The sequence below is a fragment of the Gavialis gangeticus genome, unplaced genomic scaffold (genome assembly GCF_001723915.1).
Source record: "Gavialis gangeticus isolate Ggan-Ray unplaced genomic scaffold, GavGan_comp1, whole genome shotgun sequence".
In the NCBI taxonomy this organism is placed as follows: Eukaryota; Metazoa; Chordata; order Crocodylia; family Gavialidae; genus Gavialis; species Gavialis gangeticus.
In genome coordinates, this window is record NW_017729004.1 from 12,729,024 (window position 1) to 12,744,745 (window position 15,722).

The following is a 15,722-nucleotide window of genomic DNA, read 5'->3' on the forward strand; positions in this document are numbered from 1 at the left end:
TGGCCAGGCCCTCCACCCTCACACAGCATCCAATCATCTCAGGGAGCTGAAGTTGTGACTTAGACAATCTGTCAGTGTATTTTTTAAGAGTTTTGAACTGTTCCGAAACCACTGCTATACATCATGCAGTGGGATCATCATCAAACGTTTCTCCTTGGCAGCCTGCGTGATACATTACTTGCTCTTGCTCTCTTACTTATTGACCATTAGTCCCATAAGCACAATTAAGCAATGCTCTGCAATAGGGTTTGCACTCTTGGGATCCTAAATCCCAAAGTTACTTTTGAAAATGGAAATGTTTCCAATGCTCCCTGTGCCTTTCCTTCACTCCTTTGAATACTGCTGCTCCCCATGAGCTCAGGTGCCCTTTCAGCATTGATTCAATTTAAATAGAAGTAAAGCTTTAAATCAACCAGGCTATCCACAGAGCACAGCATTGGGGCTGGAAGAAGGGAGGTTGCTGCAGGGGGCTGGGAGCTGGCTGGTATTTATTGAAAAATAATTGAAATAAAACTATTTGTTTTCCACCCCATCCCACCTCCTTATCTTCAGCTACCTCATTTGCATAATAGGTTACGGTGTTATGTAATTCAGATTCAGTAGCTTGTCATTCAGCACCAGGTTCCATCACAGCATTTGCATGAAGATGCAATGAACTTGTGAAATAAAGTATATGTATAAATCCCAAGGGAATGACAGAAATAAAATGATTCCATCTTTTATACTTTGGCCTAAAGCTCATGCAAATACAAGGAAAGATTTCCGTCAACTCAAGCAAGCTGGAGATTGGTAGTCCAGAGTAAAGCTGGACACCAAGACACAGGTGCAGGGGCAGACAAGAGAAGTGGATAGTCATCATCATTAAGCCAACTACCTTCTGCAGTTTCAGGTGGTCTGGTAGGTATCTGGTAGGGCCTGGCAGAGTCCTGGTGGCCTGTTGGAGCTGGGGAGGAGACATCCAGGGCTTCTCTGCTTTCTCTGTGGAAGTTAGAGGCCTGCCTCTCTGTGCTTTCGCCTCCTCTTAAGTCTTGTGTCCTTCTCGACTCTTCCACTTCAGTTCAGTCTCTCCATGTCTCAAGTGAAATGGGGTTTATTTTATTTTGCCAAGTTTCAGCCGAACATGGCTTTGGAATTCAGTCCTTTGCTTTATTTGTCCTCATTGATGGCAGCCCTGATCCTGCGCCGCAATTTCCAGACAACCCAGGATGTCGCTATTAGCCTCTGATGGTTGTTTCTGTAAGTCAATCATTTCTTCCAATGTGTGAAACATCTAATCTGCAACGAAGCAGATGAGTTTCTACCTGTAAGCTGTGCTGGATGTAGCAGGTACCATAGTTTCCTACCCCAGTTTACCGCCATGAAATAAAGACCCAACTAGGGCTATACAGAATGAGGCTCTGAGCTGTTGGCAGATACATCTGTGATTAAGTTATCAGCAGTAACCATCACTCAGGAGTTACGAGGCATGTTTGACTGTTGTTTCAAAACTCTCTGAATTTGTTCAAATATTTCTTTGAAAGAACATATGCATATGTTGGGCCAAATCTGGCATATTTAATTATGTGGGTGTTCACTCCCTTGTGTGTGTCATATGTAGAATTTGGCACAAAATGGTGCTATTATGATATCTTGGGGATAATTCCTGTTTGCAAGATGTCACCCATCTTCTGGGCTGAATAACTTTTGAGTGTCCCGCAATCCATTCTTTTACAAGAGTTTACATGCTGGTGTAGCTCTGCTGGTTTTTACATAGGGAAAGAGGAATCTTAGCCCGGAATCGAAAGGCTGAATAGTTTATAGCAAGTACACTCTGAAGCCTTTCCCTGATTAATCAAAGGAGACACAAAAATCTGTTGGGCTGCAGGGAATCTTATTATTTGGAAAAACTATACAGATGTATATCAGGAACTGTGCAGCGGTGTTCCCCTCTGGTTTATTTGTATAATTCCTTTTCAGCATAATTAGAAATAACAGCACCTGCAAAGAAAGCAGCATATTTTTAGCCTGCTAGAATATATGAAGCATTTTATCATATGAGAAGAGTTACTCAGTGCCAGCATTTAATTCTAGGCATAACATTTATCATCTGCAAATACTACTTCAGTATTGGGATGAAATCCTCTGAATTCATTTCCTTTTAGCTCATGTTAGTTTTCAGAAGACTTTATCTTATCGATAAGTCAATGGTAATGTCAGAATGCAATGATGCTAGTACAGTAGATGCCAGCAAAATTTATTAAACTGGATTTACAAGCAGATACAGTGGAGGCAGTAGAAGCTGACAAAGGGTGTGTGGGTCAGTAATTCAGAGGTTTCATTTTGCTACTGCTTTTCCTTGACGTGGATATAACTAGTTTTTCTTTTCTGTACTACACATTGAAAACAAACACATTCGGTTTGAGGACAGGAGTATCACATTACTGCGTTATGTGATGTTTTACAATAAGTTGGATTGCCTAGTGAGGCATGCAATGAAAGGAACCGTGTCTCAGCACTGTTTCCATGACAGTGTTATTGTGGCCAATTGCTTTGATAAGGCCCGTTGTCTAAATGATCTTAGAATCACAAAATTGCAGTCGTTTCAATAAGATTTTATTGGAGAGTGTCAGCGACCCCAGAGTTTGTTGAGTTTGTTTCCTCTGCACACAAGGATTGATATGGCCGTAGGGCTATACGGCTCTAGAGGTTGGTAACAGGATACAAAACTTTTCATCTGTAGGTCATTGGTTTGAATATGACATGGGACAGTAGTGACAGCATGTCCTTACCATCTGTTGGCTGTTCCATGGGCTATGAGAAATGAATTGGCGATATTAATTCCATTACTAGAAGGTGTTGCCCCTCAACCCCCAAATACTACTACCAAAATTGGTAGTATCCTTGTTTTCTTTGGACAGTTGTGCAGAAAGTGCAGTGTTGACAGCTTCCAGCTGCTGTTAGTGCTGCACTTGTAAAACAGGTACAGCTTACCATGAACTGGGGAACTTTTATCCAGAGTAAATTAAAATGAAGTCACTGATGGCATGCTTTCTGATAGCTTTAATCCATCTAAAAAGCGTGTGTGTGTGCGTGCCTGCAATTTAAAGCATTCTCTCTTGTACGTCCTCAGTTACAATAGACCACATCCTCTTCTGTTATAAATTGATGTGGCTTCATTGAAATCAGTAGAATTAGACTGATTTGCCTCAGCTGGAGACATGGCTGATAATGTGTGCTAGGAGTATGCACTAAGTTAAATCATCTTTGGTGATCCTGACTAAATTACCAACTTATGCAGAAGTAATGGCTCCATTCTGTGAAATTTCAAGGCCTGTTTCACTCTTCCCCGCTCTTATTCTGATGTAATTTACCTTCTAAGCATACACGCCAGCACCAACAGAAATTATTCAGTCTATACAAAATGTCACAAGGCACCTCCATCCTAGCAATTCACAGCACTGAACAAATATGAAGATTTAAGCTTCACTGTGACTCTTGTGGATTCTAAGACCTGTCGATAATGATGCTATCGATTATTATCCTTAATTGTTCTTTATGGACATCTATACACATACATTTATCTGCTCCAATGCACTGGAAATCCAGCTCATTGGAGCAGACTCGATTAATTGAGTCTGTGGAGCATGTGAGCTGACACGTTCAACGCTGCATTGCATGCATTTGTATACATGACTAAATGCGCATCAGTGCTAAAAACAATGGCGGCAGTGCGCTTTGAAACTAAAACACTTTTTATGTGATTTGATTTGAAAGCACACTGCCATTTTCTCAGTGCTGACCTGCATTTCCCCATGTATACAAATGCATGCAATGCAGCGCCAGGTGCTTTTAAAAGGATGCAACATATCCCAAATTCCTGGAAGTAAAAACTTTGTTACTCCACACCATCTTTCTTTTTAGTTACTAGGTTCATGTGTATATTGGTAACTTTATGCTGATGGGTTTGCAAATCAATACCAGTGCCATCTAAGCAAATATGTCCATCAGATTCTACATTTCCCTTTCCCATTATTCCTATGTGCTTTGCACCTCTGGAGGTTGGAGAGCAGTACTCTGTGGGCCAAAAGAAAATGCCAAAGAGACTGCATCAAGGAGAAAAAACAAAACAAATGTGCTGTGCAGTATCAAATTATTCTATCTTCACTGATTATTTTTGTCACCAAAGTAGTTTGAAATGCAAGGCCTATATTTAGAACTAAACATCCATTGCGTCCGCACAACCATAGGCAGTCTTGTAATATTGTGTGCTCAGTTCTTTGTAAGTTTGATTTAATATAATTCCAATGGAAATGCATTGGCCTGTTGAGGGCCAGAGACTTGTACATCCTTAGTAGTGTCTTACGGTGTGAGTGGCCCATTAAATTCCATGGGGCTAAGCACCATGAGTTAGTGGCCTCTCCCCCAACCCAACAGACGTTCTCCCGTTGGGTCGAGGGGGGTCCAGCCTGCCTGCACCGGCTCTGGCCGGCAGGCAGGGGCGTTCCAGCAGTTTCCGAGGAGGCTGCCAAACCCCCACTTCCCCCCAGCTACACCTGTCAGGATACGGGGGGGGGGACCTGGGCTGGGCCTGCAAGGCAAGGGGGCTCTGTTCTAGCCCACCTCCCCCCCAGCTCTGGCCATAGCAAAGCCAAGCTAGCTGCTGCCACTATCAAGAGGCCTGGGTGGGAGAAGAGAGCCCCCCTCACCTTGCAGGCCCAGCCTGGCTCCCCACCCTCAACACCACAGCTGGAGTAGCTGCAAGGTGAGGGGGCCCCATTCTATCCTGCTCCCTCTCCACCCTCCCAGCTCCAGCCAGGCCCAGCCCAGCCCAGCCTGCAGTTCCATGATGCTCCCTCCCTCCCTAACTGACATGTCATGACTGTAGAGTGCTTTCAAGGGTCCAGTCATGCAAAATATGCAAATTGCGTAAGCACCCTAAGTGGTCATTGTAGCATGGCTCAGTATGAGCAAGGCCCCTTGTCCCTGCCCCGTCACCTGTGACCCTTTCTGCTCTCATTTGACTGATCTTAGCTACTATCATGGCTCCCACAAGTGTGATCAAGTGTGGAGTGTCTAAAAGTCTTTAACATACTTATCTTCCCAATACCCTTGTGAAGAGAGGGAAATACATTTGCCTTTGTTTGACAGATGGCGAATGCAGATATAGAGAGGCTAAATGACTTCTCCAAGGTCACAGAGGGAAACTATGGCGGGACATGAGCCCTGGTTTCCTGATCAGCTAATGCCTTCTAGAGATCACCTTGGCTCTCATTTACGGCTCCAGATAAGAGCTGAGGGTAGCAGCTGCTGTGCTGTGCTGTGCTGTGCTACCCAAGGAGCAGCTTATGGGAAGGTATTACAATTGTTTTTTCCCTCTTGACTCCAAAGGCAAGTCATCTGCTTCTTTCCTTCAGTAGGTGCTCACTCCTTGGCATCCAACTTGAGTTAGGGGAGCTCATGTAGGGCTGTAAGATGAAGGGTCTGAGTGTCCCTAATTATACCTCTGCTCAGGTTGGCCTTTAGGGTGAAAGTAACCCCTCAATATGCAGCCAGTGAAAGGTTCAGCACAGTGTTTTCAGGATACATGCAGGGTTTAAGTGACTCGTGGGCCTTGTGCTGGTTCTTGACTTGGGCTGACCATAACCTTGTTGAGAAAAAAACCTTAAGCGTCTTCAGGAGGGAGAAAAGATGAACGAACAAGATTCCCAGGAAGTACAGACCTGGTTCAGTGACACCAAATCTTTTGGCCCTGCAGACTAGAAGAGTGGTGTAGGGCCAGTCTGTGGGCCAGATCCCGCAGGGGGTTAGCATGTGGAATCAGGCCCCATGCGCAGGATGCACGTAATCCCTGGCCCAGCTCAGTCCAGCCTGGCCCCATGTGGTGCCGTGCTGGCATGGCCCTACTTGCTGGCATAATCTAGCACACAGAGCCATGTTTAATATGATAAACGCTCTGAAAAATTCTGCTCTTCCACGTATCTGTAGGGTTCCCCATGCATCTAGAAATTTGGCAGCAGGGAAGCAGCAATTAATGTTGTCAGTGCTCCCCTATTGCCAAATTTTCAGGCCAATGGGGAGCCCCACTGGCTGGATGACATGGCCTTGAGGGCCAGATCTGCTCCATAGGCCAGGAGTAGATCACTGCTGATCTATCTGAATAAGATTGTCATTAATGTTGGCAGTATTTTCTTAGCTGTCTCCTGTTGCTACTGTCCCGTAGGAAATAGTTGTCACAGGACTGTGACTTTGTTTATATGATCAAACCATTCTTATCAGAACAAGTTGACGTGGCCTGTATTTGAGGAGGAGCGAAGAGTGACATCTTCCCGGCAATACCACTGCAACAGCGTGTTGGCATGTTCTTTGAAGCATCGCCCTTCAAAAATGTGCCTCACAGTAGCAGAAATGTCTGGAGTATTATAGCGAAAGTGTGAAGCAGAAGAGCTATGGTACTATTTCATTACCCCACCCCCCCCAACAGAAGACCAAAATTATTTTTCCTCTGTGATTCAGACATTGATGATTTCCCTTTTTAAGTCGCATGCTTTCTAAAAACAAACAGATTTATCCAGACTGTTTGTAGAAGTGTGCTTCATTCATAGATTAAAAGAATTCAGGCATGGAACAAGTCTGTTAAATCATATTCTCCATTTCCCTGATACTTAAGATTGAAGAATATTTATATAAAATGTAGCATAGTTGAGATATTATAGGTTTGAGTAACACTATGAAAGCAATGACAAATATAAATCTTGATAAGGGATTATTAAAGAAACAGCAACAGTTGCTTTAACTGATTGCATAGCAATGTCCATCCTACCACTATATTTGTTAGTTGCTTCTAACTTCCTTTAAACATCTGTCTTCACTGAAATGTTAGTCCTGATCTCCATTTAAAACTGAACTTTTTTTTCAATAGAGGTTTGCACAAAAATGGTTCTTAGGAGACTGACTGTAACCCCCCCCCCAAAAAAAAACAAAACAAAACTACTTTCCCTTTTATACCTTTATAATATCATTGTTGTAACTTTATTTTTTTGAACCCTTATGCTGACAGAATGACTTGGAGTTGAACACTTCAGTAAGACCTGGTAATAGCCCTCACTGAAGCAAAGGCCTTTGAGTGTTCTGGTGAAAACTGATTTTGATGTGACCAAGTAATGACCCATTAAAACCTGAATGATGCATGCTGGCAGCAGACTTCCCATAGATTCCCTCATTACATCTGTAAAGTACACAGCTAAAGAAGGTGTCACTGCATATCTGTGTGCAGCTAACTGAGCAGTATGGAAAACACAGTGAAAGGGTGGAAGGGTTTGATGCAGGGGAACCCTTGCCTCAACCCTGAATTTCTTGCAAGGCATCAATGTGCCTTGCAAGAAGTTCTTCTACACAGACGGCCTTCAGTCTTCTTCCACATAGATGGCCTACAGTCACTTCCCCCCCACCTCTGAGCTTGGACCGACAGCAGACTTGGGCTGCTGGGCCTGATTCTCCACTTTCTTCAGTCTCATAATGATGTTGCTTCAACAGAGAAACTCCTGATATTCACCAGAGGAGGATTAAGCTCCTTATGTAGTCATTGCTACTTGTGCAATGTGAGTGCCAGTAGCACCATAACACACATGAGTGGGTAATCCTGAGCTGGTAGCATTCAGCATCCATTTCACCCATGGTAAAGGAAATAAAAGTCCGTAGAGAATCCAGCCCACTTGAACTTCACTCTGAATGTATTCCTCTCTTCTGACTTCTCCAAACCTAAGCTTAAATTAAAATAGGTGCAGGAAAAAAGATGGGTAGAATTTGCTGTCTGAAATCTGTGCCACCTTCTACCCATCATCATGGTCCTCTACACTGATTCTTAAAGATCTCTTCAACTACCCAGAGCCAAGTCAAAAGAAAGAACAGTTTCTCTTGCGCACGGTAATTTTTTTTCCCGGTTTGGGCAACAGCCCTGCAGATCCTTCACTTTGTGGGTTTGAGGATGACCTACCTTCCCTAAGCTATTCTGACTTAGTTATTTCAGGGCAGAACTACTTTTCTCTATGTTCTGCACAGGCTCTTGAGAGGGATAATGGTTGTAGCCATGTCAGTCTAAAAAGCCAAAGCAGTCACTGTGGTAGAGTCGATATTGTCAAGTGGCCAGCTGGGTAGCTCGCCCCCCCAAGAGTCTTTGTGACCTCCTCTTTTATCTTCTCCTCCTCCAGATAACTATACACATATATAGATAGATGACCTAGATGTGTATTTCCATAGGCCCTCAGCCCTCCGGCTGAAGTGAGGGACGAGTCTTAGACGGAAATCCACACACCCACGTTCTCTCCTGCCACGTCTTTGGTGTTTATAGGAGTATGTTCAGTACCTGGATGTGCAGTTCCGCCTGTTCATCATCTGCTGTACTATGATGCTGAGGGCTCCACCACCCCTACACCCTCGCCTGGTCCACCGGTTGTCCAAGCATCCTCAGGTTTGTATTCAGCCACCAGGTTCCTCCCCGGAGCCTTTACCTCGACAAAAAAAAAAAGAAAGGAATCCACGCCTCCTGTCCTGGAGGATTGTTACCCATCTTTTGGCAATAAACAAAAAAACCCCCACAAAACATCAGTGCGATTACTCTCTCCTTCCCCTGTTCATGTCCTTATGATCGTGCCTTTTGCACCTCCTATTGGGGTCATCACAATACCTTCATCTCATTGAGGTCATCATTTATAATTTTCCTTGTACCCATTTTAGGGTCATTACGGTACCAGGCTTCGATAGTACCCCTCTATTACAGTCTTTACAGTAGTGCCCCTCTATTAGAGTCTTTACCTTTTCTCCGTGGGGCTTTGCTGGCTGCTGAGGAGATTGCAGGCAGTTCCTGACCCTGCCACTCCACCGTACCTTCCTCTAGAGCTCCTCCGGGGAGTTCCCTCTCTGCAGGAGCCTCCTGCCAGCCCTCCACGTGGCTCTCATAGATTCCTCCAGCATTGCTTGGCCCGGCTCCTTTGCTTCCGGTCCTGCGCTCTTCCCTCCTGCCTGCTCCAGGCTCCTCTTTATACTGTTGTTCGAGTTCTCAGCTCCTCCCCTCCAGAAACACCTGGGTAAGAAGGATTTCAGCTGGGTCCTTTGGGGCTGTGAGTCTGGGGTAGCTGCCTCTGGTTTTAGCACGGGCTCTCTCACTCTCTCACAGATATCTTTTACTAAAACAACTAGATAGTTGCAAAAAAAAAATCTTTATTTGCAAGCTTTGAGGCTCACAAACCCTTCCTCAGGCAAAGGAGAATGCAAAGATTGTAAAATTGAGATGGATTGAGACCCTGCTCACAGGATCATGAGACTCAGGATGACTTCTGTTTTAGAAGACTGCTTAAGTATCCCCCCAAGATGTCCTTTTGGGGTTCCCATCACCTAACTTCATAAGGATAGAAGCTAGAGCCCTGCAAGCGATCCCTTGGTGGGTGCCCCTCGGAGGAAGAAGCCTTACAGGAAGGTGTTCTGAAATTGTGAGACCTGTTTCTGATCTCTCCTTTCTTCTCAGCTCTGGGCACAGTTCCTTTGCATGGTGTCCACTAACTCCTTCAACACTGAGAAGGGCTGGCGGGAGCTATCAGGTGCTCCATTAACCTGGTTTTGAACCTTTTAGCCACGTTCCCTTTGTTGTTTTGTCATTTGTTGTCTTCCATAATCATTTGCAGTCCTGGCCCTGTGGCCTTCTTCCCCCAGTAATAGTGGGGGAAGGCCTTTAGCCTTGAGCAGGCTTTGACCTGCCCATGTCTACCCAGGACCTACAGGTGGGAATCCCCTGATTGGCAAATCTTCCCAAATGGGTGTCTGCACCCATGGGTATTGCCAGCCCAAGTGCTTTACTGAGGGAACAATAGTCCCCAGATTTAATTCAGTTTCTTCAGTAACTCAGCACATGTCTGCAGTCTCTTGGCAGCTTACCTCAATCAGGATCTTCTTAAGGGCATCCCTCTATCCCGCCAGCTCCTGCTGACATGTCCAAACCTGGAAATATTCTGGCAAGACTTCTTCCTTTGTGGATGGCCTTAAGACCTAAGTTTCCAGTGTGTTTTCCAGTAACTTTATATCCAGAGGTGATCTCAGAGCAGCCTCACTGGCATATTTTGGGGGCATGTACGTAGGAGCAGCTGGGCAGGGTGTGGACTTGTCCCCAGGTCGATCAACAGAGAAATCTCAGGCTGTTGTCCTAAGCCCACTCCAGATCTAGTTAGCTCCTGGACTCCAGCTCCTGACTCTGCCTGATCTTTGGAGTCATACTTCCTAGCTTTAGTCCTAACCTCTGAACTTGACCGCCCACGCTCCAGTCATTATAGTAGTGCTCCATCTGTACTAGGCGATCTGTACTTAGTCACTGATTTATGTTGTTTCCTTCGCTGATCGCTTAAGATAGGTTTCACTGTATGCAGAAAAGAAGATTTGCCTGGCCCCCGCTTCATGATGATGGCAAGTTTAGGAAATAACATGGCATTTGTGTGCGGCTGTGGTGCTGAGTCACCGAACAATGAAAGTGCAAGAAAATGCATTTCTCTTCTGAAAGGCTTGTAATTTCCTGTTGTTCATGAGGAAGGTGCTGTAAAGAGGGAAAGAAGTTGGGAGAACAAAAGCAAGGTATAAATAAAGAAGTGCACAGAGTATAAGGCATTTGGCCTAATTTGTTTTACCTCCACTTGTTCAGAGGCTGAAATGGGAAGCTGTGGTACAAGTTGGGCAGACTAGAGGCCCTCTGCCTCTGCCTGTCTTTCAAAGGCTTCAGCAAAGCTTTGACTCAACAAGGTCTCCGCTCCTAACAGGCCTCCCTCTCCCTTAAGCCCACATTCTCCTTAGTTTAATGAGATCTCAGTGTCCACGTTTTTCCCCTTCCCTCTCTCTTCCTGGAAGATAGTGCCAGGCTCAGTGGAACTGCCAGAAATATAATGAGCAAGGAGTTTCAAAGCCCTTGCAGACTCTACCTGGAAGATGGTAATTCAAGTAATACATCCTCCAGGGAGCAGTAAGGGGTCAAGTAACTGGTACACATACCAAAGCAGTGAAATAGGGTACACGTGCATAGGCATCTGGGTGGTAACTTGTGATTGGTTTTTTTATGCAGTCATAATCTGATTGATTTCTATAGTTATTCAATGGGTAACAAAGATTTAAAAGATGCAATTGTTCTATCACAATTCAGATGTGTAGCCCTGTGCACTTCACTTGCCAGCCAGCTTGATCAGCTGGCTAGCAGTGATTAAAGGCTCTCTGGTTATACTCGCTGTGTCATTTCTTTAAGCTTAATATGTACTACATACAGCAAGCCAGGGTTGAACCATGTGGGGCCAAGGGCTCGCCAGTCTAGCCACCTGTAACAACATACAGGACTGTGCAAGCTATTGCCATGCGATATGCTGTGCTCGATGACAATCTAATAATTCATCTTTGAGCAAGCTCAAAACAGGCAAAACAACTGCTGTTCAAAAGAGTACTTCACTTGGATAAATTGAGTCATTAAATACACTGGTTGTCATACAGGGGCCAGTTAAAGCTTCGCTTGCTAATAAAAATGCTGTCATCACAGAGCTTAATAGAAGCAAACTATGTGGACATGTCCACTAGAAGTAGACAAATGCTATTTGAAAGCATAGAAAAATTCTTCTGCCTGAACAAAGAAACGTAACCAATGCAATGGTGCTGCTCACCTCAAAACCTGTGTCGGGTTTGTCCATCACTAAATTGGATACTAATTTGCTGAGAATGATTTTAACACTGCAGGGGCAAAAAACATATTTGTCTTCTGCATAGCATGTACTTAATTGATGTACCTTGGAAGTGATGATTATCCTTGCTGGCAAAAACTCTTGTGCAAAGGGCCAAGTCGCAGGCTATGATCCCTTATGTCCCCCATAAGCCTTCAAAACAGGACTTCAGTGAGACTTAAATGGAGGATAGGCCTTCTGCAGCCTGCTGGCACAGGGATGATTGTCACCCCAGTTTTCTAAAGGTAAATGTAGTTTTTCATTCCTTTTAACAGCTCATTGTGCATTGTTATGGGCAGATTAATGAGGTCATTGCTCTTCGGTTGTGGGTTTTGCCTTTACAATTCATTTCTAGATGTTAAAATTAATACAAAAACTCCCCACACCACTTGCTCTCCATTATGGCCAGACTTGGGAGCACTGACAGGGAAGCACGCTCATGCCAAGATGTTTGGTGCTGGGTCCTGAAAGTTCAATAGAATATCTAAACAGAAGTTGCCTGATTTTTTCAGAAGAGCTGAATTTGAACTTTTTGTTGCTCAGCACCTTGGAAAATTGCTCCTCTTTTATTAAGGGGCCCACATACAGACCGAAGTGCCAAAGCTAAGGAGGAGCATGATGGTATTCAGGAGGAAATATGCAGCTGCTTCCGACACTGACACAAATGTAAAAGGTGGCCCCCTCCCCTCCCTACGAGAAAACTGGCTTATTAAATGGATGTTATAAAGGCTTAGGGCAGAGATGTTTAAGAGCATTTAAAGTGATTTAGGACTCTAACCTGACATTTCAAAGGTGACTTAGGGGTCTAAATCTCATTGACTTTCAATAAGACGGGGGTCCTAGGTGCCTAAGTCACTTTTTGGAAGTGGTTCTCATGGAAGGTAAAAGAAGTTAAAAGGTAATAGGGGCTTTTCCTGCAGAACAGCTAATGTTGGCAACTGTATCTGCTGCTATTCTTCAGTAAGTAAAAGTGAATCTGGGATGTGCCTGGATGAAGTGGTTCTAAGTTGTCCCAGTTTAGCTTTCTTTTCCTGCAAGGCAGCTGTGGACACAAACATGAATGGTTACGGTGAAGCAGCTCTTCTCTGGTAGATGCTTGCCTCCTGTTAACTCACTTGAATTTGTCTGCGTCCATGGGTTTCTAACAAAGGAAGACACATGAAGTGTTTGTATGCTGGTTTATCAGTTTGACAGTTACTTATTGTGATACCTTTTGTTTCAGCTGTTTCCACTACTTGGAATAAAGACCAGTACAGGAGAAGCAGGATGAAAATATGGCCGACTTCTTGTTACCACCGGGTACTAACAGCTTCCACCGGTTCACGCCTGAATCCTTGGCTGCTATTGAGAAGCGCATTGAGGAGAAGCACACAAGGACCACCAAGCAGGAGAACAAGGAACAGGTGGGAGAGGAAGAAAAGCCTCGACCTCAAGTTGACTTACAGGCTTGCAAAAAGCTGCCTGAACTCTATGGGAATCCTCCCCCAGAGCTCATTGGGGAACCACTGGAGGATCTCGACTCTTACTACAGCGATCACAAGGTGGGGAGTGTTCTGCCTCTTTGCCTTTGTTTAAGATGAGAAATGGTTGCTGGTGAGAACTCTGACTTTCATCCTTGCTTGCACAGTGGTCGGTAAAAATGATTTCTTCTGGTTTAAAGATCGGAGAGCTAATATGGACAGAATTTCCAATGAATAAGCAGCAGGGTATAGCAGGCTAAAAGCTTGATTATGAGTTGCAGAGGTCAGCTAACAGTGAATACAGCTCTATTGGTGCACAGGAGCAGAATATGAGTTGAGCTGAATGGACTGGTAGGTTTTATCTCTTGTGGGATATTCACTGCAGCACCTAGATTCTTGGAAAGGTCCTGTGCATCGCTTAAGCAATATTTATACACCCTTGTTTTAAGGGTGTATATGGAGCACTGAGCTGGACCTCTGCACAGGAATGAATACCATCTTCCTAGCCTAAGATGGACCCATGCAAGCCTTTCCTGAAGAGGGAAATTCAGCTCTGCTGAGAGCCACAACAAGCCCAGATGCCTCTTAGTCTCACATAAGTTGTCGAAACAGGTCTCATACGTGATGTAAGTGGTGCATTGTGCCAGCTCCCTGCACAAGGGTAAACTTCATCCTAGAGCAAGTGTCACCTCATGAGAATCATGTGTGGGTTGGACCAATGCCATTGTGCTACAAACAGTTTCTCTCCAAAGACTGTTGACAGCACGGTGGCATTGCTCGCTTACTACACTTTGTTTTCCTGTGTGCCAAGCATTTGGCAATGTGGTGAGAAAAGAACTGGATGCAAGCACTTCTTCTCAGACAAACCCCAATCCTTTCGGGTGCAAGGGGGTGGTGTGCTCTTGTCTCTGTTTCCACTGTAATCCCATAGATAAAGTTCTTGCATCTTTCCCTGACGGCGTTTTCATGAACAGGTTTTGAAATGTAAACAGCAAAAGTAACCCAAGGTCAATGGACTTGAAGAAGTAGGTGCTTTGTTTGGGGGCATGGACTCATGAACTAGTTACCACCAGGTAACGGTGGTGAAAATTTATTGTGCATCAGCTGCTCTTCAGAAACTGCCTGTGTGCCTGCTTTTACCCTGCAGAAAATAAAGGCTAAGACATAGGAGCTTAGCTGTCAGTGCAAGAAGGGTAAGCTTTTATTCACTGCAGAGTAAGCCTGCATGCACATAGGCTGCTGTCACAGGGCAGCTGCGATGTAGTCAGTCCATGGCCCTTTTACTTTGTGGTAACCAAGTTGTGCCCTTATATTAGCAGGGCCTGGACACTAATGTATGTTGGGTTTGTACATTGGCATAATGAGGTCAAGAATGGGTACATGACCATTGACTCGAGGTGACTGCCACAGTAGGTGCTAATAGAGCATCATGCTATTAAGTGGTAGGGGGATTAAGTAATAGCCTGTTTGCAAATGGCTAAGGGTGGGGGGGATTACTGCAGACATAGGCTGTTTACATGATTGGTGTACGTTATTTTGGTGTGTCTTTACAGTACTTATTCCACTGGCAGCTGTACACCAGAATCTACCAGTGTAGGCCTATACATCACGTGTTCGATTCTCAGGTGTAAAAGCAGGTTACACCAATGTAAACTTGTTGCATGTCACAAAAATCAAACCATGAATACCTAGAGCTACGTTGCTTTTGCCTGGAGATGCTGGATTTTAGTCTGGAAAATCAGAGGGTCAGATTGTTAATCGGTGAATTGCAAAGTTACCTGTAGTTCACTTTTGAAAAGCCTGATCCTGCTGCTGTAGCGTGTGGGTAGGCCCCTCTAGGCAGAAGTAAGGTATTGCAGGGCCTGCTCTAAATGCAGTTGGGCAAATTGTCAGTGTCCCAGTATTGCCCAAAACTGCAGTCCCCTGACTGGTTTGGCTTAGGGTCACCCCATCCATACGGGTTGCCTCCAAACCATTTACATTGTGGAAGCACCTGAGGGACTCAACCTATATATAAACGGCAGTCCCTGCCCTGAACAATGTGCAAACTAAAGCCAGGGCAAAACGTGTAGATGAGACAAATGTGGGAATTTGGTGTGAAGGAGATTCGGTAAGAAAGCCAAAAGATGGAGGGAGAGGAATCTGCCTTGAGCAGCGGGGAGTCAGCAGCTCAAAGATCTGTGACAAAGGATATTTGAAGCATTGCTTATGGGGGTGAGGAGTGCTCTACCACTGGGAATGATTTGGGAGGAAAACTGGTCATAGGGTGAAAAGGGACCTTTTGCAGCTGGGCAGGCGTTGAGAAGGATGTTTGGGGCGTACAAAAGGAGGGAATTTGCATGTGGGAGGTGGCCTGGGGCACAAGTGCAATAACTAAATGTTCTCCTATTTCCTATTTTGTTTTCCAGACATTTATAGTACTGAACAAAGGGAAGACAATCTTTCGATTTAGTGCCACTCCTGCCATGTATATACTTAGCCCTTTCCATCCCATCAGAAGAGCAGCAATTAAAATTTTGGTACATTCATATCCTTTCAGTTGATTTCT

At 44.7% G+C, this 15,722-nt stretch overlaps 1 protein-coding gene across 1 annotated transcript in view; it reads left to right on the forward strand.

Annotated features, from left to right (window-relative positions):
* Positions 1-15,722, forward strand: part of LOC109291212 (sodium channel protein type 5 subunit alpha-like) — a 374,712-nt gene that overhangs the window by 47,392 nt on the left and 311,598 nt on the right. The window contains exons 2-3 of the mRNA XM_019508100.1: positions 12,937-13,255; positions 15,583-15,693. Of these exons, the coding sequence (XP_019363645.1) occupies positions 12,989-13,255; positions 15,583-15,693 (378 nt within the window). The 5' untranslated portion in view covers positions 12,937-12,988. The remainder of the gene's footprint in view (positions 1-12,936; positions 13,256-15,582; positions 15,694-15,722) is intronic.